General features: G+C 43.0%; 2 protein-coding genes across 3 annotated transcripts in view; one reads left to right on the forward strand and one right to left on the reverse strand.

The window, feature by feature from the left end:
- Positions 1-722: 722 nt before the first annotated feature.
- On the forward strand, positions 723-18,641 carry LOC133444467 (BTB/POZ domain-containing protein kctd15-like). The gene is made up of 5 exons (XM_061722278.1): positions 723-1,402; positions 7,476-7,769; positions 9,804-9,948; positions 13,959-14,261; positions 18,201-18,641. Exons 2-5 carry the CDS (start codon positions 7,606-7,608, stop codon positions 18,360-18,362), a joined length of 774 nt encoding a protein of 257 aa, XP_061578262.1. The 5' UTR covers positions 723-1,402; positions 7,476-7,605; the 3' UTR covers positions 18,363-18,641.
- The window catches only part of LOC133444465 (transcription initiation factor TFIID subunit 4-like), a 38,921-nt gene continuing 35,198 nt past the window's right edge, over positions 18,634-22,356 (reverse strand). For both annotated transcript variants that reach the window (XM_061722274.1, XM_061722273.1), the window contains exon 15: positions 18,634-20,878. In XM_061722274.1, the coding sequence (XP_061578258.1) occupies positions 20,717-20,878 (162 nt within the window). In that variant the 3' untranslated portion in view covers positions 18,634-20,716. The remainder of the gene's footprint in view (positions 20,879-22,356) is intronic.

Raw genomic sequence — 22,356 nt, forward strand, 5'->3', positions numbered from 1 at the left:
ACTGAAGAATGAATGAAATGAAATAACATCGATTTGCGAGTCAATTTTAAAGTGTCCAGCTCCATATAAGAAACTAATAGTTTTTTTTTTTTTATTAATGTACCTTCAAACTAATAAATGAACAACAGCCAGGTGGTAGATTATTAAATAAATACAGAGAATAAAAGTCACAAAATGTAGCTTTGTGTATGTGATATTTCCCCAATATAATCAGAATCAGAATCATCTTTATTGGCCAAGTTTGAACATTGTCCAACAGGGAATTTGACTCCGGTTGTTTCGCTCGCTGTGTTTAATTAGCAGATTTATGACATATAGTCCTTTCTGTTTCTTACTTTTGGCATCGTGGAAAAATGATATTGTTCCAAACTAAAGAAAAATCTGAGTCAATCTTGAAATTGATGTAACGTATTACTTATTTCCAGAAGGTGGCAGTGGAGAGACAGAACCAAAACAAGTGCATCACAGTTTCAGCCTCAAGACCTTTTTACTGCTGCATTTTCGTAATCCCTCTCGATGCACCACAACTTTTAGTTTTTGCATCTCATTTGTTTTATAATTTTTTAATTGTGTTATGTAAAACACCTGGGAAACGTCTTGTACATCATCCACATATGGAGGACAGGACACCGTTTGCGTAAAGCGGCGCTCCGCTGGAGATGCGGCTGCGCTGAGCCGCGGCCCGGCTGGAGCGGGTTGGGGCTCCGCGCTTCCAGATGCAGCCCCGGCAGCCCCGGCAGCACGGAGGCTGCTCGGACTCCGCAGACCCGGGCAGGACTGTGCGTGTCTGTGCGTGTCTGTGCGCGCTGCCTTCTGGCCCACATCTACCAGAGCGCAATAATTGAAATGGTGCTTTTGGCCGCAGGCGGATAGAGGAGCATCATGCATGACGATGGGCGTCATTTGGCTGCAGAGCCAGAGGGCTGTTGGCTGGGTTATTATCGGGGAAAGACGCGGGTGTGCAGGCAGTCACAGTCACACCAGAGGGACGAGAAGGCACTCCCCTCTCAGAAACAAACCAGCCCCCATCGCTGCAGGAGAGACGTCTGACAGCCGGGGATTCTGCTGCTCTGTCCGCTGATGAACAGACGAGTTGAGGGGGGAGAGGAGAGCACCTCTCTGTAACCTAATCCTTGGCCCCGGGGGCCTGAGACGCGCCGGGGGGCCTGAGACGCGCCGGGGGGCAGGGCGCGCAGCCCGGGGGTCTGAAGCGCCCCGGGCCCCGGGGCCCACGCCTGGGTCAGCCCTCTCCTTTCTTCTCCCGGAGAGAGGCAGCCCGGCTCTTCTCCCGGCTCTTCTCCCGGCTCTGCTGGAGACGCACACCGGCCGTGGGCTGAAGCAGAGCGGGATCCGGGAGCAGACAAGCCGCAGCTCCATCTCCTCCGCGTCCGCGTCGTCTCAGGTGAGAACCGAGCACGGGATGCAAGTTTACCTCCTCAAATTCCACATTCCGGACATTATAGAAGCTTTATTATATATATTATATATTATAATATAGCCTATATATTATATTGCCTTTGCTAGATGTAAGAATGTATGTGTGTCAGATTCAGGGGTAGGACTCGATTAGTGGATACTTCATGCATGCGTTTCGAGCATGTTGGATCCGGTGTCGTGCCAAAAAGTGATTGCCTGCATGCAGAATCTGATTTCTCCACTGAAAATGGGTCTTTTTACCTGCCAAAAATTGATTGAAGGCCAAATACAGTTAATGAAAGGTTGTTTCTAACTAAATATGATTTGATCTCATTATTGAGCTTCATAATATAAACACTAGAGCTCACAGGATTGCTTTTAACTCTTTTAAAGGACCATTACAGCACAAAATAGGCATTTTCACCTGCCAAAAATTGATTGAAGGACAAATACAGTTAATGAAAAGTTGTTTCTGCCTAAATATGACTTGATCTCATTCTTGAGCTTCATAATCTGAAAATCTGACGTTTTAGCGCTATCGCTCAACGGGCTGCTGTGCAATGCTGTGCTGTAAATCGACGCCGTAGCCTACGCCGTAGCCTTCGGCGTAGGCTCTGCGTTAACGCGGAACCATAAATCAGCCTTTAGCAATTTGTGCCATTCTGTGGGCGATAAATGAAAACAGATTAGACAACGCCGTGATTGGACAAGGAATTGGCTGGGCAGACGTGGGAAATGCGGTCTTTTTTCTGCTATGAAAACATGATTTGTAATGTGAATTTGCAACACTTTAAACTACAAATGATAGTTTTTGACGTGACATCAGAGATTGCGCATGCTCTCTGTGAAAGGATGAGTCCAATCGGGTCGTAGCTGCTTTATATACTGACAAATAAAGCTTATTATATGTGCAGCTCTAGCTAGAGATAAAGATTAGATATTGGATCATTTTAGGATTTGTGAGATAAATCTGAATGCTTCACTGAATGGTTTTTAGACCAAGGTGGCCCAAGACAGAGCGACAGGATATAATTTTCACTCAAAACAGCCAAATATAAAGTTTGCTCTCCATTACAAAAGAGGTGGTCTTTTCTTTTACAATACGAACGTCCCCTTTCATTTAATTTGATGGTTTCAGAGGAAAAGTGGGTTGAGGTTGATCAAACATCTGACACACGTGAGGCTGTTATTTCCAGACATTTCCAAGCGCTGTGTCCAGAGGAGTTCTCCCCCAGCAGAGAGGCAGGCGGGGGGACGGGGGGGACGGGGGGGCCGGGGGGACGGGGGTAAGACGGTTGGGCCCGGGGCAGCGTGCAGGCTGCAGGGCAAACACAGAGCTGCTGCCTCCTGTTCACCTCTTCTGCTTCAAAGCTCTGCTGCACAATGGGAGAGGCCCAGCAGTCTGTCTGCCCCCCCCACCCCCCCACACCCCCCCACACCCCCCACACCCTCAGGACATCACGTCAGCAGTTACATTAGTGTCTTTGCTCCCTCACTACCCCCCCCCCCCTCCCACAGCCCAGCAGGCCTCTCCTCACTTTGTATTCACACCCGCACTACTATACTGACTACGTTTACATGCAGTCAAAATTCAGGTTATTGCTAATATTCCGGTTACTGAAACATTGGGAATATTCCGTTTACATGGTAATTAATCATTCAGGATATCTGGATCAAACCAGTGACGCACGGAGAACATCATGACGCAATTACCGTCATTTCTGCTTCTTCTTCCTGTATCCAAATCCAAAACAAATGCTGCTTCGATATCCCGGTACTTTCTACCGTCTACAAATGCAGAAATGTTCATATCCTTCATTACATTTATGAAGTGATTAGTCTCCTCCTGGTCTTGTGTTTCTCCGTGTTTATAAGAACTTCTTGGACTCAAAAGACCAGGGGCCTGTACTACGAAGCGGGATTTGGGGTTAGCGAGGTAACTTCAGGTTTAACCCTGGGTTTTCAGGACTACGACGGTGGTTCACTTCTTACCGGGGTACATCGCCATGGTAACTTATGCTGAACAGCTAACCTGCTCCGGAGCAGGTTATGTTCGAGATACAGATCGCCGGGTATAAAAGCACCGCCCACTGACCAATCAGCTCTCTTGGAAAATGGCATGCCCTTTCGAAGAGAATCCAGTGGAGCTCGGTGCGCGGATCGTGAGAGGATCCCTCCGAAGAGAACGCGTATTCAGGGACCACCAAAACCCCTTTGCTTTCCCTGATGAGTACCTGTATGAACGATCCAAAAAAAAGGAAAAAAAGAAAAAAGAGGTGGAGGAGAAAATAAAAAATAAATCAATCAATGAATAAATAAAACAAATCATCACCCAAAATCCGATGTACAGTCAATCCAAAACTAATACCAATTAAATAAATAAATCAAGAAGAAATGAAAAAGAAGATGCATTTGTAAGGGGATAGCAAAAAAGGGATTTTCAATTTCGTCCCTCGAACATTCTGAGAAGTCACTTTAAAATACTAAATACCCCCCTCCTGAAAAAATAAAAAATAAAATAAAATAAATAAATAAACCCAATTCTTTGGTACAGCATCAGCACAAGTTATCGGTCAACAACAATAGTTATAGAACCAATATATACAGGACTGTCTCAGAAAATTAGAATATTGTGATTTTCTGTAATGCAAACACAAAAACAAAAAAATGTCATACATTCTGGATTCATTACAAATCAACTGAAATATTGCAAGCCTTTTATTATTTTAATATTGCTGATCATGGTTTACAGTTTAAGATTAAGATTCCCAGAATATTCAAATATATGTTTATATCCCTATGAACTTACGCATTTATACAGTCAGCGATCTTTTGCCAGCTGTCTTTCCTGCATTTTGCAGCTGCAACTGTGTTGCTTTTTGCCTGTATTATATGCCTATACTCATCATATTTCCGTAAAATTATTGTTTGCTCTTCGCTACTGAAATAAGCGGCTCTGACAGCGGACTTCTCCATGCTTGCGATTGGTCATGCGCTGAAAACACCGCCCCTTTTATGTGCACGCGCTCATATCCAGATTGGAGAAACCTGGGTTGATATACCGAGTTGATAACCACCGTCGTGTGACCGCTTAGCGTGATTGCAATTGTCCCGCTTAGTGAATCTGGATAAGGAAAAGATATCCTGGATATGTTGAACTTGCTTCGTAGTACAGGCCCCAGGATTCCTTGTGAACAGAGGATGCGCAGAAAACAAATTCCTGTTCCGTTTGATGGGGATATTCCGTTTGGTGTTTACATGACCCAATATTCAGGTTTTAAAAGGAGTAACCCAGGGGTCATATTGGGGTTTTTAAAAACCTGAATATGAGAAAATTCTGTTTATTCAAAGGGGTTATTGGTGTTTACATGGCCGTGCAAATTCGGGTTATTGCCAATATTCAGGTTTTAAAAGGGTTATGGATGCATGGAAACGCAGTCACTGATAATAGCGCTGCTAGTGTACTCAGATACCTCACTTTGCTTAGAAATACTTTTCATTTATTTGTCAGATTTCATCATTGGAGAAATCTGTTGGAAGAAAATACCAGAATAAACACCATCATTATTCAACACTGTAACATCATTTAAGTGCATAATTGACTACTAATACTTTGATAGTTTCTGCCATTATGAATCATGTTTACTGTATAAAGATGATTCTGAAGTCATACACTGCACACTGTTACAGCACGGTTACATGACTTTTTTAATTCGGAATTAATTATTCCGAATTATTATTATTTTATTATTATTTTTATTATTATTTCTCCAATTCCTCTCCAGGTCTGGGGGTTGGGAAGGTTCTGATTGGATAGGGGGGGGACCGGAAGTTAAACTACCGGAAGAAAAACTAACTTAGCCGCTACAACTTTGGAAAGCTCACAATTTTGATGTTTCCTGTTTCCATCTGTTCTTTTAATGATTTCTATTTATTAAATAAATGGTCTCTGCTCTTGACCAGCGTTTACTGCTGCTGCATCTTGAAACTTTGTTTGGAAAACCAGCCCAGCAGGAATATAAGATCATGGAGACAGACGGACGAGGGAACGAGCAGAAAGAAAGACCGGAATTAATTTAAAGAGGAATGAGTGTTTACATGATCACTGAATTATTTTATTCAGATTTAAAATCGGAATAAACCAGCCACTTACTTCGGAATTAAGTTTAATTTGGAATGGCCATTTTCATTTGGAATTAGGTGTTTACATGGTAATTTTTACTCATTTTAAATCAGATTTAATTTTAATTCTGAATTAAGGAAGAATTAAACTTCCCATGTAAACGCACTGACTGTAACAGTTTCCTTCATTTAAGTGCATAACTAGTATGATAGTTTCTGCCATTATAAATCATGTTTATTGTATAGTCTCACACTGCACACTGACAGACACACATCTACAGTCAAATCAGTCTGTACTGGTTTGGAATACTGTAGTCTCTTCTCAGATTGGGAGCATTGTGAAGAGGAGGACCTTTTAGCCCAGGGGTCGGCAACCCGCAGCTCTTTAGCGCCGCCCTAGTGGCTCCTGGAGCTTTTTAGAAAATGTTTGAAAATGGAAATAGATGGGGGAGGGGAATATATTTTTTGTTTTAAAGTGGTTTCTATAGGAGGACAAACATGACACAAACTGAGGAGAAAAGGGCATTCCAAAAACCAAAAACATCAAATCCTTAAAATAGGTAAAAACTAAACATTATGAAGATTGAATTACTTTAAATCCGGATTAAATCATTTTAATTTTTTTGTTTTAAAATTGTTGCTGGTGTTTCTATATAATATATGCTGAGTCATATTTGTTACACATTGACCCAAATATGTAATTTAAATTCTGATGAAAAAATGTACAAAAAAAAGTGGATTAAACTTGAATAATTCTCGTATTAACAAATTGAAAACTACAGGGCGGCGCCAGGCAGGTGGCTGTTGTCTTCATTCTAAAGCTTATACAAGACTTCATTTTTTGCGGCTCCAGACATATTTGTTTTTTGTGTTTTTGGTCCAATAAGGCTCTTTAACATTTTGAATGATGTTTTAGCCTCATCATTCAGCGGTGTTATTACCCTCTTTTGCCTGTGTTGTGGATGTGTTGTATTGCTACTCCATTGTTTCTCAGGGCAATAGCTCTGCTCTCACTCAGTTAGTTAGTTAGTTAGTTAATTAATATTTATTTATTTATTTAGCTGCTGTCAGCCACTAGTAACAGCAGTCTGATTATGTGTGTTATACATGTAAACTAGGGGTGGGTATTGGGAAGGACCTCATGATACGATACGCATCACGATACTTGAGCCACGATACGATACAAATTGCGATATCCCGATTATGCGATATATCGCGATATTCTACATAGTTCACCGAAAAATTTAAAAATGCATTACTCATCTTAAAATCCAAGTTGTATATATGTACATCAGATGATAGTGATAATGCATTGGACAGACTGAGTCAAAACAATGTAATTCAAACTTTCCATTTTAATTATGCAACATATTTGCATCAAAAAACACACTGAAACACAATGAAAAGTGCAGTGTGTGCATTATTCTTAGATACAAAATACTCAAAATAAAATGCAGTGTCTCACCCACACTGAAATTGAAATCACAAAAATACAGTACAGCTACTTGCCCCTGACTTAAAATGACAAAAATAAAATGCAGTGTCTCACCCACACTGAAATCACAAAATAAAGTGCAGCTAGGGGTGGGCAAAAATATTTATACGGCAATATATTGCGATACATACATTGAATATCGATATCGTATCGGGAGACTATGTATCGCGATATATTGCCGTATCAATATTTTTGCCCACTCCTAATGTAAACCCTGTGCTGCAAGAGTTTGGCTGTTATATAACTTTGCAGCTTCACGGTTTTTTGTTGACTTTTAAAGCATACTTTTTCTTTTAAAGCACACCTTAAGCATTGTTAGCATTTTTAAAATGCAAGAACTACTAAAAACTGAGTTGCTGTTGATGTTGTATCAGCTGCCTGATGGTTTGACAGAAACAAGAAGAAAAAACGTAAGGAACAACAGTTGATGCTTTCATTTCAGAACCTCCGATTGCTGCTGTTTTTGAGCGTGGTGCCGTCGTCAGCTAAACCTGGGCTCAAATCAAGTCAAACCCAAACCCACAACTCTTGTGTGTTCACATCGCTGGGTAACCGTGGCAGGAGGCCGGAGCATGTCCAGGATGTCTGTGAGCCACTCGCCTGCATCTCCCACCACCGCCCAGGGGATCCCGTCCCCCGCCCAGCTCACCAAGGCCAACGCCCCGGTGCACATCGACGTGGGGGGGCACATGTACACCAGCAGCCTGGGCACGCTCACCAAGTTCCCCGAGTCCAGGTGAGGCACGCCGACACTGAGGCCCCGGCAGACAGGTTGGTTGTTGTGTTGCTGAGCGCAGGGAGGAAGCACACGTGTCTGATGAGATTGAGGCCACGTTTACACATACAGGGTATTTACAAAAACTGATATTTCCACCTTTACGTTTTGAAAAATACCATAATTTCCACAAACCTGCATAAATACACTGTTAAGGTGCTATGAGCAGCCAAACCTGCAGGGGGCAGTGTAACGAGAAGATAAAGTCATGCTAGCCCCGCGCGCGGCTCTTTAGCGCCGCCGTAGTGGCTCCCTGGAGCTTTTTCAAAAATATTTGACCTTTTTTTTTGTATTTTTCTTCTTCTTTTTCTTCTTTTTTTTAGTTTTTTTTCCTTTTTTCCGTTTTTTTCTCTTTTTCTCCTTTTTTCCTTTCTTTTTTTTCTTTTTTCTTTTTCCTTTCCTTTTTAATCTCGACATTTCGACTTTTCTCTTTTTGTGCACAGAAATGAGCAGGAGAATATCTGTCTAGTTTACATATGAATTATGTATTAATAGTCTCCAGATTTAGTCATTGTGAATGTTAAATATAATATTCAGATAAAGAAATATTATTTTAAATGCAAGTTAATTTTGAAACCATGCATTGTGCAAACTTAATGAAGTTGATATTGACCTACTTTTAATAAAACACGCCATAATGACAAAGCTCCACTTTCCACCAAAATTTCCTTATTTGAATATTATATTAATCATTGAGCACAAGCATTTCAGTCCATAGTAGCCAGTTTGATGTTATAAATAAGAAACCGAAATAGCTCCTTTATTTATGACACATCTGTGCATTATATCAGTAAAACAAAACAATCACATGAAATTATAGGAGGCTTAGAAGTTAATCTGAAATGCAAAGTCCTCATTTAGAGATTCAAATGAAAAACATTTCAGGCCAATCCTAGAAGCTAATGATGTAAACAAGTCCTCTATAAACGGAGGTTAATAACAAATAATGTGACAAACATTAACACTGTGCAACACTGGCAAAAAACCCAAAGTAATAAAAAACATTTCCAACAGAGATTAACATGTAAAAACACTTTCCAATGAATCATTAACCAACTGAAAAGGCTACCAAACGTGTAAATTTACACGAACCCGCATAAATATCTGTTAAGGTGCTATGAGCAGCCAAACCTACAGGGGGCAGTGTAACGAGAAGATAAAGTCATGCTAGCCAATCAGAATCCTGGAAAAAAACATCAACAAATGACACGTGTAACTTCCAGTTACTTCCAAGATGAACGAGAGTCTTTGGTTTGGAGTGACAGAGAAGTGGAGTTACTTTTAAGTGTGACTTTAGAATATAAAACAGGTAAAATACAAGAAAATATTGACGGTGGCCAAACAAATTGTAAACACAGGTCGCACTCATGACGCTGGTGACGTTTCTGTGTCATAATGTGACGTTCTGAAGCCTAAATGTCCGTTTCTCTCTGTTTACAAGAAAACGTGAAGACGGAGTTTTTGCAAATCTCCACTTTGGCCGGAGTTTTCAGAAATGATTGTTTTTGGTGACTTTGAGCTTCATTTTCGTGTAAACAAACGGCCAAAACGCATGAAAACAACAGCGTTTTTGCTCCGTGTAAACGGGGCCTAAAGCTCTTTCTGTCTCTACGATGCACCTAAAACCTGTCTCTAATAGAGCAGAAAGATCCACAGTTCTGGTATAAAAAGCTGCTTCAGAGCAGAATAATTCACATAACATCTCTGCCAGTAACATTATAGTTAAAAATACAATATGATACTACATGCAGACGGACAGACACACTGGATGTTGCTTCATAAAAAAACAGAGCTGTTTAATGAAACTGAGCTTTTCATCCTCCTCATGACAACATGGAAGATGAAGAGAGCTCTTCACTCTCACTTTCTGTCTTCATCTTCCTTGTTTTGTCTGCCCTTTCTGTTTTGATATTCCTAATCTTGATCTACCTCTCTTCATGTTTTCTCTTCATCAGTGTAAACCCCACTCTGTGTGTGTTGTGTGTGTGAGTGCAGGATCAGCCGGCTGTTCAACGGCACTGAGCCCATCGTGTTGGACAGTTTGAAGCAGCATTACTTCATCGACAGAGATGGAGACATCTTCAGATACATCCTCAGCTTCCTGCGCACCTGCAAGCTGCTGCTGCCTGAAGACTTCCAGGTAAAACACACGGGAATGAGTGCAGCCTCATGTGAATGAGTGCAGACTCGTGTGAATGAGTGCAGCCTCGTGTGAATGAGTGCAGCCTCGTGTGAATGAGTGCAGCCTCGTGTGAATGAGTGCAGCCTCGTGTGAATGAGTGCAGCCTCGTGTGAATGAGTGCAGCCTCGTGTGAATGAGTGCAGCCTCGTGTGAATGAGTGCAGCCTCGTGTGAATGAGTGCAGCCTCGTGTGAATGAGTGCAGACTGGTGTGAATGAGTGCAGACTGGTGTGAATGAGTGCAGACTGGTGTGAATGAGTGCAGCCTCATGTGAATGAGTGCAGACTGATGTGAATGAGTGCAGACTGATGTGAACGAGTGCAGCCTCGTGTGAATGAGTGCAGCCTCGTGTGAACGAGTGCAGCCTCATGTGAATGAGTGCAGACTGATGTGAATGAGTGCAGCCTCATGTGAATGAGTGCAGACTGATGTGAATGAGTGCAGATGGATGTGAATGAGTGCAGATGGATGTGAACGAGTGCAGACTCATGTGAATGAGTGCAGACTGATGTGAATGAGTGCAGCCTCGTGTGAATGAGTGCAGCCTCGTGTGAATGAGTGCAGCCTCGTGTGAATGAGTGCAGCCTCATGTGAATGAGTGCAGACTGATGTGAACGAGTGCAGACTGATGTGAATGAGTGCAGCCTCGTGTGAATGAGTGCAGCCTCATGTGAATGAGTGCAGACTCATGTGAATGAGTGCAGACTCATGTGAATGAGTGCAGACTGAGGTGAATGAGTGCAGACTGAGGTGAATGAGTGCAGACTGAGGTGAATGAGTGCAGACTGAGGTGAATGAGTGCAGACTGAGGTGAATGAGTGCAGCCTCATGTGAATGAGTGCAGCCTGATGTGAATGAGTGCAGACTCGTGTGAATGAGTGCAGACTCGTGTGAATGAGTGCAGACTGGTGTGAATGAGTGCAGCCTCGTGTGAACGAGTGCAGACTCGTGTGAACGAGTGCAGACTCGTGTGAACGAGTGCAGCCTCGTGTGAACGAGTGCAGCCTCGTGTGAACGAGTGCAGCCTCGTGTGAACGAGTGCAGCCTCGTGTGAACGAGTGCAGACTCGTGTGAACGAGTGCAGACTGATGTGAACGAGTGCAGCCTCGTGTGAACGAGTGCAGACTCGTGTGAACGAGTGCAGACTCGTGTGAACGAGTGCAGACTCGTGTGAACGAGTGCAGCCTCGTGTGAACGAGTGCAGACTCGTGTGAACGAGTGCAGACTCGTGTGAACGAGTGCAGACTCGTGTGAACGAGTGCAGACTGGTGTGAACGAGTGCAGACTCGTGTGAACGAGTGCAGACTCGTGTGAACGAGTGCAGACTCGTGTGAACGAGTGCAGACTCGTGTGAACGAGTGCAGCCTCGTGTGAACGAGTGCAGACTCGTGTGAACGAGTGCAGCCTCGTGTGAACGAGTGCAGACTCGTGTGAACGAGTGCAGCCTCGTGTGAACGAGTGCAGACTCGTGTGAACGAGTGCAGCCTCGTGTGAACGAGTGCAGACTCGTGTGAATGAGTGCAGCCTCATGTGAATGAGTGCAGACTGAGGTGAATGAGTGCAGACTGAGGTGAATGAGTGCAGCCTCGTGTGAATGAGTGCAGACTCGTGTGAATGAGTGCAGACTGATGTGAATGAGTGCAGACTGATGTGAATGAGTGCAGACTCGTGTGAATGAGTGCAGACTCGTGTGAATGAGTGCAGCCTCGTGTGAATGAGTGCAGCCTCGTGTGAATGAGTGCAGACTGATGTGAATGAGTGCAGACTGATGTGAATGAGTGCAGACTCGTGTGAATGAGTGCAGCCTCATGTGAATGAGTGCAGACTGAGGTGAATGAGTGCAGCCTCGTGTGAATGAGTGCAGACTCGTGTGAATGAGTGCAGACTGATGTGAACGAGTGCAGACTCATGTGAATGAGTGCAGACTGAGGTGAATGAGTGCAGCCTCATGTGAATGAGTGCAGACTGATGTGAATGAGTGCAGACTGATGTGAACGAGTGCAGCCTCATGTGAATGAGTGCAGACTGATGTGAATGAGTGCAGACTGATGTGAATGAGTGCAGACTGATGTGAATGAGTGCAGCCTCATGTGAATGAGTGCAGACTGATGTGAATGAGTGCAGACTGATGTGAATGAGTGCAGCCTCATGTGAATGAGTGCAGACTGATGTGAATGAGTGCAGCCTCATGTGAATGAGTGCAGACTGATGTGAATGAGTGCAGACTGATGTGAATGAGTGCAGCCTCATGTGAATGAGTGCAGACTGATGTGAATGAGTGCAGACTGATGTGAATGAGTGCAGCCTCATGTGAATGAGTGCAGACTGATGTGAATGAGTGCAGACTGATGTGAATGAGTGCAGACTGATGTGAATGAGTGCAGACTGATGTGATTGAGTGCAGACTGATGTGATTGAGTGCAGACTCATGTGAATGAGTGCAGACTCATGTGAATGAGTGCAGACTGATGTGAATGAGTGCAGACTGATGTGAATGAGTGCAGCCTCATGTGAATGAGTGCTCAGACTGTTCAGATTATGTGAGTTTCAGCTTCACTGTTTAGGTCCAATTATTACGGAATAATCCTTCTCATTTCACCAGCGGGCGGCGCGCACATTTAAAATACTCCACGAGCCCGGTGCAGTCTTTACGAATGAAGGCTACAACTTCACATTGTAAACGTCATGTGGAGTTAAAGCATCCGTCCAGTGGGAGAAAATATCTGCAAGTGCTTGACAATCAAACAAAGTTCCCAGAAAGACCAAGAAGACCCAACAGTCCCAAACGACCCCAGTCCCTCTGCTGCTCCTTCAGGGGGTAGTTTTGAAAGTCCGTCCCGTCTTATTTCATTCACTATCAAAACAAATGCACGCGACGGGGACAGGAGTTTTCCGGCAGTACGCGCTGGTGCTCATGGGAAACGTAGTGTTCTTTCTGGTAAAGCACTACCGCATTTGTCCAAAGGAGCCGCCAAACTCAACAAAAGCTGAAAGTTCCGTTGTGCTGCTTTAAGAGGAATTGGATAAAGCCGATCAAACGTGTTTTCCATGTAAACCTCAATTCGTAATTACTATTTTCATGTAAACTCGAAGGAAAATAGTTTAATTCGGAATTAATTAATTATGAATAATTAATTCCGACATCATGTAACCGTGGCCACTGTGAGTTAGGAATGGGTGATATTTTACCGTTCACGATAAACCGTCAAAAAAATTCCTCACGGTAAGAATTTGTCATCTTGCGGTAAAAACGATAAATTCCCGTTGATGATGTTTTTGTGTAAAGCTGATTTATGGTTCTGTGTTAAATCCACGCAGAACGTACGTGAAGGAAGAAAGGAAGGAAGGGAGAAAAGAGGAAGGGAAGAAGGAAGGAGAGAGCAGGAGGAAAGAAGGAAGGAAGGGAAAAAAGAAGGAAGGAAGGAAATGAGCCTGAAAGAAAGAAAGAAAGAAAGAAAGAAAGAAAGAAAGAAAGAAAGAAAGAAAGAAAGAAAGAAAGAAAGAAAGAAAGAAAGAAAGAAAGAAAGAAAGAAAGAAAGATAAATTACCGTTGATACGTTTTTGTGTAACAAACATGGCTGATCTGAGAGTGACATAGATTTATAGTTACAAAGGTGGAGTTGAATTGGTATTTTTTTTATCGTCATTTTTATCGTTATCAGGATAAATGCCAGAAATTATCGTGATACATTTTTTAGTCCATACCGCCCATCCCTACTGTGAGTGTATCAATTTTGAACCGTGGCAGACTTTAATGGGAGCCAAACGAGTGTGTGTTTCAGTAAGAGAGTGTGTGAGTCAAGTGCATATTGCATTTGTCATGTCGCTGCCTGCAGTCCCCGAGTGTTCCTGCTCAGGATGAATCACACAGCCTGCAGGCAGAGACGCTCTTTAGAACACACATCTATCCCTCGCTTCCTCGCTGATGTGATGATGAGCTCCATCGTCCCTCCTCCCCCCCCTCCCCAGGACTTCCCCCAGCTGTACGAGGAGGCCCGCTTCTACCAGCTGAGCCCCATGGTGCGGGAGCTGGAGCGCTGGCAGGCGGAGCGGGACGCCCAGCGCTCAGCGCCCTGCGAGTGCCTGGTGGTGCGCGTCACGCCCGACCTGGGCGAGAGGATCGCCCTCAGCGGAGAAAAGGTCCTGATCGAAGAGGTCTTCCCGGAAACCGGAGATGTCATGTGCAACTCCATGAACGCCGGCTGGAACCAGGACCCCACCCACGTCATCCGCTTCCCGCTCAACGGATACTGCAGACTCAACTCTGTGCAGGTGAGTCTCAACATGTGCTGGAAAACACACTTAAAGGAGCTTGAGGCCGGATTGTGGCAAGATTTATGAAAAAAATCTGTATACATTTTAAGTTTTCTAGTAATAATGTCAGATGAAGCTTTCCAAACCAAAAAGAATGAGCCCTCTAGTGTATCTCTCCGTTGCCTTGAACAGGCTGTGTGCTGCAAAATGTGCTGCAATTCGGTCCCGAATTTCCCGCGCTGGGCGGCGGATGTGACGTCACATGACGCTGCATGTGCGTTCTCCCCGTTCTCCCGTGCCGGCTTCTCTGTTGGCTGCAGTACCCCCGACGGCCGTCGTGGTGAAGGGTGGCGCTAGAGAGTCTCATTTCTTAAAAGGAGCCTCAAGCTCCTTTAAATAGGACCAATACTCCCAATAACGATACAGAGACACATGTGCCCGAGCACTTACAGTGCCAAGGCCCTATTGTATCTGTAGGAATTTTCCTTCTTTCTTTCTTTTCTTTCTTTCTTTTTTCTTTTTCTTTTTGCCCCCCTAAACGTGCCTCAAAAGTCACCAAATTTTGCATGCAAGCCAGGCCTGGCGAAAAATGTGATATTTAATGGTTTGCATTAATGGGCGTGGCCCAATGGCTCAACAGAGCCCCCTAGAAAACTTTGTGCCTCAAGCCCCACAATACGGTTTGACGTACATGCACGAAAATCGGTACACACTTGTATCATGTCGCAACTTAAAGAAAAGTCTCTTGGCGCCATGGCCGAAACCGAACAGGAAGTCGGAAATTTGAACATTTTGAATTAATCGTGTCATTTTGGCGCAATTTATGCCATTCCTTCGGCAGTTAATGCAGCCCGAACTGTAACGTGCACCCAGGTGTGTTATACATCAAAATGTGCGTCTCCATCCTGCGACGACGCACATTACTTCTGGGTAATCTGGGTACAGCGAGCGAAACAACCGGAGTCAAATTCCCTGTTGGACAATGTTCAAACTTGTCCAATAAAGATGATTGTTATTCTAGTTCTGTCCTCATGTTGAACTAACTTTGTTTCTGTTGTCACTGTGAAAATGTTCTGCGACTGGTCTGAAGACACAAAGATCAGTCAGAAAAATGCTGCGATGGCACGTAAGGACTTATTCTTCAGTAGCTACAATTGATCAAATGACATGAAATGTTCTAATAATAGGTGTCCCTGATCTGTTGTTGCTGATGTTTCCTCTTTCATATCCTTTCAGACTAAGAGACTAGATTTTTTTCATCTGCGACTTTTAAATAAGGTCAAAGCCTGCCTTCCTTCCACAGACCTGGAGAAAGCTATTCATGCTATTCATGCTATTTGTGCTTTTGTTACCTGTCGACTGTTACAAACTGCCCTTCACTGGCTTCTTGCCCAGTACAAGATCCAGTTGATCCAGTTTAGCTTGTTTTTAGGTGTCTGAACGGCATGGCTTTAACACTTTATTTATCTTTAAGAGTGTTTGAACTTTCATGATCCTGTCAAAGCTCTGAGATCAACTGCTCTTGACAATTCCCAGATCTTAACTCTAAAGCACAAGTGATACTGTATGTAGCTTTTCTGTTTACTGTTTTGTGTATGGATGTCTGAATTATGTATTTATATATATATATATATATATTTTTTTTTTTTTTTTTTAAATTTATGTTTTATTTTATTAGATATATTTGCTTATTTTATTGTTCATTTGGGGATTTTTTATTGGTTTTAGCATGTACGACACTGGTCAACAGAGGTTGTATTGAAGAAACATTTTGATGCAATCTGTTAGTTTCCTTAGTTAAGCAATAATTATTTATATTTTATTGGCTTTGTATTCATTTGACTAATTTGGAACAAGTTGAACTGTATTGTTGAAGTTCCTTGGGATGACATTTGTCATGATTTGGTGCTTTATAAATGACGCTGCTTTGAATTTGACTGAATAGTCCGTTAATCAAAAGGTAAACTTTGATTAACCAACTGGATTTAATGATTTGATACTATTCTTCAGAAAAGGCATGACATGTTTTAGATTGACAGTGATCTGGTTTCGGTGCATTATATCAGACAAACAGCACCTCGTGTCCTGGTGTCCATATTTGACACCTCACACCTTTGTGGTCACATCTCAACAGTTTTGGATTTCATCTCATTTCCAAACATGATAAAAGTTGGAATAGCACCTCAGCTGAATGAAACAAGGTTTCAGACGCTGGTCGGCACAGACTTTTAGAAATAAACTTACCCTGTCATGTCTTTATGTTGGTAATGTCAGTCAGCCATGGTGTCCCTCAGGGTTATGTTTTGGGACTCCGTACGCCTCAAATCTTCTCTCATTTTCAGTAAAGCAGCCTGGACTGCTGGATAAGCTAAGTGACTTCAGGAGAGACACAGTACACTGTTGATTGCACCTCTAGGTTGAACTTGCAAAATTACATTACTGATGTTGTATCATGTCGTTTTCAGTGATCCGGGTTTGAATATACAAACTCAGTAGTGAAAGATTTGCAGTTGGTCTTTTTGTGCTGGGTCCCCCCATCACCGGGACCTGGACCGGTCTCTCCTCCTGCGGCTGCAACACTCCGAGTTACAGGGACTTTTCTTTACTTTGTTTCTCACATTTGCACCTCAATAATCCTGTTGGTACAGCTTAATTTTCTGCAGCAGAGGAATCAGATCGTGATGCTTCATGTTTTAAAAGTTTGTCATTCACGTTGTTATACTTATGAGAGGTGATCACAAACATCCAATATGCGAACTATAAGACTCAATACACATGTACATTGGGCTTAATCTGTTACTATATAATACGCGTGACAATCAAGCGGAACGAGGAGTCGTTTTTTTTCGTCCCACCAAATTAAGTTCTGGTGTCGGTTCTTAAAATACAAACGAGGAAAAAAAGAGTGTAATGACGCACTAACGCTAAATACTATCATTCACAAACCCTTACAAACATAATAAGACCACAACTCATCACAGAGCTTAAATCAGAGGAAATGCCCCCAAATAAATTATTTTTTCCAGCCTCAACTTCCGACAGGACTGTCTCCAGCTCACGGCCGTTTTTTTTTTAAATGTTTTTGCAAGTTCCTTGTTAGGAGCGTTTTTTAATGAATATTTACCCTCATTACCATGTTCAAATTATCTACTTGAGGGAGGAGACAGGGCGGAATGTTGTGCTCCTGCATATACACTCAATTCTACGTTGATTGTGATGTTCAAAGAAACGTGCGTGGATTGGGGCATACGCAGTTTTGAGAATCTGAATTTTTTTTGAATATGCAAGAATTCCACACACGGATTCACGTTAAAAACCACGCACTTTTTGTACATGAGGCCCCAGGAATGGTTGCTGTGTCTCTCACTACAAAAACTCAAAATCTTAACAAGAATATTTGTCTTATTTTTAGTTAAAATGTCTCTTTTAGTAAAAAGAAATCTCATTACACTTAAAACAAGACTCATCACTGGAAAAAACAACAATTTTCACCTGTTTCAAGTAAATTTTCACTTAAAATAAGTAAAAAAATCTGCCAGTGGAACAAGATTTTTTTGCTTGTAATAAGAAGATAAATCTTGTCCCACTGGCAGATTTTTCTACTTATTTCAAGTGAAAATTTACTTGAAACAGGTGAAAATTGTCAAATAAGTTATTTTTCTGGTAATGACTCTTGTTTTAAGTGTAATGAGATTTTTTGACTAAAAATTTGTCTTTTTAACTAGAAATAAGACAAATATTCCTGGTAAGATTTTGAGTTTTTGCAGTGCTGCTTGTTCCCGTTTCTGTTGTTTTTTCTCTCTTGCAGATTCCAAAGGCTTGTGTGCCCGTTGTGTGTTTTCCTGTTTCTCTCTTATTTCAGACTTGCAGCGGATGCCGCCGCCCATCCCCCCCTTCACATATATAAAGATGATGACTGTTCCATCCCATGAAGTCACTCTCTCCGTGTCCCTGCAGGTGCTGGAGCGTCTCTTCCAGAAGGGTTTCAGCGTCAGGGCGTCCTGCGGGGGCGGGGTGGACTCGTCACAGTTCAGCGAGTACGTCCTGGGGCGAGACCTGCGGCCCGCCCCGCCCATCACCAGAACTCCAGTACGGATCAAACAAGAGCCTTTGGACTGAAAGCATCAACGCCTGGCAGGAAAGCGCCTGCTCAGAGCACGGGAACCCGTCTGAAACTCAAGCAAACTAAACCAACCTGTATACACGAGACTGTAGCTGCAATATCTCCTGAGCCAACACACCAGTTTTATATGTTCATGCGTAATTTAACTCTTTTTAAAAGCTATATTTAATGTCATTGTGTCTCTGAGCTTTGATTCTTCACATGTGTTGATGAAAGAGCTGAAAGTGTTTCTACTTTTAACAACACCACAAAACCCACATAAAGCTTAATCCTCATTTTCTTTATTTCATTTTTTTGAAAAGGTACAAACGACTGTAAAATTGCATGGCCTGAAATGCATCAGGCCCTTATACAGAATGTAAGAAATATAAATAGTCGCATAAATCCAGTCCTTCCAACAGATGGGACTTGATCTGGATGCTGAGTTTTTAGTCCATCAGCTCAGCAGTTCAAGCTAAATTCTATACAAAGAAAAACCCAACAGTTAAAGCATTAAAAACCTTCATAACTGCGAACTGACTGCATGTCGTCCTCCAACAGGGTCACATAGTTTGAGTTGAGCTAAAGTCCAGCTATGATGAAGATGCGGGAGGAATGTTGGACCTTCGTAGCCTGAGTGGTTCCTGCGTGTCGGAGAGCCAGCTCCTGCCACCACAAACTCAAGACTGGGGTCTGAGTGCAGACTGTGGGGAGAGCTGAGCTCCAACTCCACGACGACGGGGAAGGATTTACACGAGCGGAGCTCCACTTTCCTCACAGTCTGCAGCCAGACTCTTCTCCAAGAAAACAGCAAATGTTTCTGCGTTAAAGGGACAGTTCCACACATCACCACATCTGCCGAGTCTCAGGATCAGACTCAAATATGCAAATACATTTCTGCAAGATGAAAACATTAAAATGTGTTTTTATAAATAAAGCTGAAACTGCAACTGATTGGTATTTTAATCACTACTAAAATAAATGTCATAATGTAGTGAGCAATTTTTTATAACTTTAAAAAAAGAAGAAAATACATTTCTGAACTAAACCAAAATACTGTTTCTGTTTCTTCAAATAAATATTTTTATTACTCATGATTTGATTATTCGTAGTCCATTATGAAAACTAATTTTCTATTTGTCGCTTGGATTTTAAAAATGATCCAACTGTTCTGAATCTGCTGCATGCAGACATCATTTCAGGTATGAATTAATCACTTTTTGTAGACGCTATTTTTCCATATGCATCTCATAAAAGTAATCAAAAACTAATCCTGATTTTCCTACACTCAGCGTGAAGTTAAATGTTGAACTGTTCCCTTTAACTTCAAAGTCGGTAGTGTGTCGTCATTTACACAAAAACGTGGCTTCTGACGCCGTCGGCAAAACCACCGTGTGCTACCGCGGCGATCCGAGGATCGGAACACTGTTGGGAAACGTTGTAAACCGCCGGGAGAGCTGAGCAGACTAACAGAACAGCAGGAAGTGGACTGGGAAGGCACCTGGTCAGGTACAGCACTGGTATCAGAGGAGCTGGCAGCCCCTTAACTCACACCTCACAAGTCCACACTCGTCATCATCGCAGCAGTCTGCTGCCGTTAAAGGGTTAGCCGCCCCTGCTCCCCTACCGTGTGTCCAGGTGAGGCAGCGCTGCTGCCACTTTTAAAGGAAAAAAAGCCTTCATAGTCTACATGTGACATCTTTGAGTTTTTAGATTTAGAGACAAACCAAGGATCAATTAACTGCTTTTAGAGGTTTCTGTGGATCGTTATGACAATAAAGCACTAATTACAGATCCACGAGCAATGAAACAGAATCTTCCAACAAAAAACAACATGACTGGGAAATAACAAACCTGCACCTGTGGAGTTAAAAGAACCAATTTTTAACACGTTTACTGAAAAATGGTTTTAAATGAGTATAAAAACAATGACAGCTTTGTGCTGATGAAATTGTTCCAGCCTGAGCTTGAGACACTGCAAGCTGCGTTTGCTTCCTGTCACCTCACCTGTAAACTACGAGCAGTCGGCTGGTGAAACCAGTCACATTCTGTCTTTGGACTCCAAAACGGTTCAAATCCAACATCAGCACTAAAACAAAGCGTTGCAGATGTTGCGACGGCAGCTTCTGCATGCCAGAGTAACCGTGGCGACCGTTGGTCTGGCTCTTCCCCTCCGTCTACGCCGAGGGCTCGGCCTCGCGGGGGTGTCAGGGTTTGAGTTGTGTGAGGGCTCCTTTAACATGCCTGGACTGACTATCGTTGCCATCATCCTCCAAAGTAAACGCTAGAGCTGTAAAAGCAGAGTAAAAGGTGCTGCGGGAGGAAACAGACCCCGTCCCCCTCAGGAGGAGGAGAAAGGGGGGGGTGCTCCTCATTTCAGCAGGGCCTTGTAGAGCGTGAGAGAGCGGGCTGTGCTGCGGTCCTGCTCCAGACACAAGATGAAGTCCCTGAGGTTAACGCGAGTGATCCGCTGCCGGAGCTGCTGGCGCGAGGAGGAGGCTGGCGATGAGCCTGTACCTGAGCCTGAGGCCACCTGGGGGGGAAGAGGGGACAGAGGGGAGGGGGTTAGACACAGGACTAAACATCCAGTCTGGTTTCAACAACACACAGTACGTTTACATGCAGCAGGATTTCTGATGGTATCAGATAAACATCCAGAAGACCCAATCACTTGTCTTGAGTTTACATGCTGTTCAGAGAATGGGATAAATGTCCAGAGCATGGCTGACTCTGACGCTATGTGGCGCTGTAACCATGGTAACCATTTCAACAAAGAGCCACTTGTTGATGGTTGTTTTGTTTGGCGCCTTCCGTATATTTTTCCCCTTTATTTTGGTTCCTGATGAAGCTTTTGCATCTCTTTAGCGATCTTTTTAAAAGATGTTTACACAACTATTTAACAAAAATGGCCATTCCAAGTTAAACTTAACTGGAAGTAAGTGTCTGGTTTATTCCGATTTTTGGTCAAGAGCAGAGACCATTTATTTAATAAATAGCTTGGAGGACCTGGAAATAATTAAAAGAACAGATGGAAACAGGAAACATCAAAATTGTGAGCTTTTCAAAGTTGTAGCGGAATATAAGCGTCATGGAGACAGACGGGCGAGGGAACGACCCGAAAGAAAGACCGGAATTAATTTAAAGAGGAATGAGTGTATACATGATCACGGAATTATTCTATTTGGATTTAAAATCGGAATAAACCAGCCACTTACTTCGGAATTAAGTTTAATTCGGAATGGGCATTTTCATTCGGAATTAGGTGTTTACGTGGTCATTTTTACTCATTTTAAATCGGATTTAATTTTAATTCTGAATTTAAAGAGGAATTAAACTTCCCATGTAAACGCACTGAATCAGTCAGTGAATTAAAAGCACAGATGGCAGGAAACATAAAAATTGTGAGCTTAGCGGCTAAGCGGCTAAGTTAGTTTTTCTTCCGGTAGTTTAACTTCCGGTCCCCCCCTATCCAATCAGAACCTTCCCAACCCCCAGACCTGGAGAGGAATTGGAGAAAGACCATCAAACGTGTTTTCCATGTAAACCTCAATTCAGAATTACTATTTCCATGTAAACTCGAAGGAAAATAGTTTAATTGGGAATTATTTTATTCTGAATAATTAATTCAGAATTAAAAAACATCCAACCGTAACCGTTGCCAATGCAACTCCCCATCAGTCTCCTGCAGTGGAGCCTCAGACTGTCCCAGAGAGTTAAAAAAGAATGAGCAGATTGTTGACATTGAAAATAGTGGTGAGCTGCAGCTCTGCCTCCCCCGAGGAGCAGACTGACCTGGTTTCAAGGCCCCGTTTGAGAGCTCGCTGCTGCACAGCGAGTCTCCGGCCTGCAGGCCCTGCTGCTGCTGCTGCTGCAGGAGAGCTGAGCCTGCAGGCAGGCCGGAACCAAGCTGCACAACAACACAAGCTGCACAGCAACACAAGCTGCACAGCAACACAAGCTGCACAACAACACAAGCTGCACAACAACACAAGCTGCACAACAACACGAGCT

Source organism: Cololabis saira, chromosome 5 (assembly GCF_033807715.1).
Source record: "Cololabis saira isolate AMF1-May2022 chromosome 5, fColSai1.1, whole genome shotgun sequence".
Taxonomy (NCBI): domain Eukaryota; kingdom Metazoa; phylum Chordata; class Actinopteri; order Beloniformes; family Belonidae; genus Cololabis; species Cololabis saira.

Bases quoted from the DNA above. Each gene is read 5' to 3' on its own strand.
- LOC133444467 (XM_061722278.1), top strand. From the start codon at position 7,606: ATGTCCAGGATGTCTGTGAGCCACTCGCCTGCATCTCCCACCACCGCC. The intron at 7,770-9,803 runs GTGAGGCACGCC...GTGTGAGTGCAG, and splicing joins ACCAAGTTCCCCGAGTCCAG to GATCAGCCGGCTGTTCAACG. The intron at 9,949-13,958 runs GTAAAACACACG...CCCCCTCCCCAG, and splicing joins TGCTGCCTGAAGACTTCCAG to GACTTCCCCCAGCTGTACGA.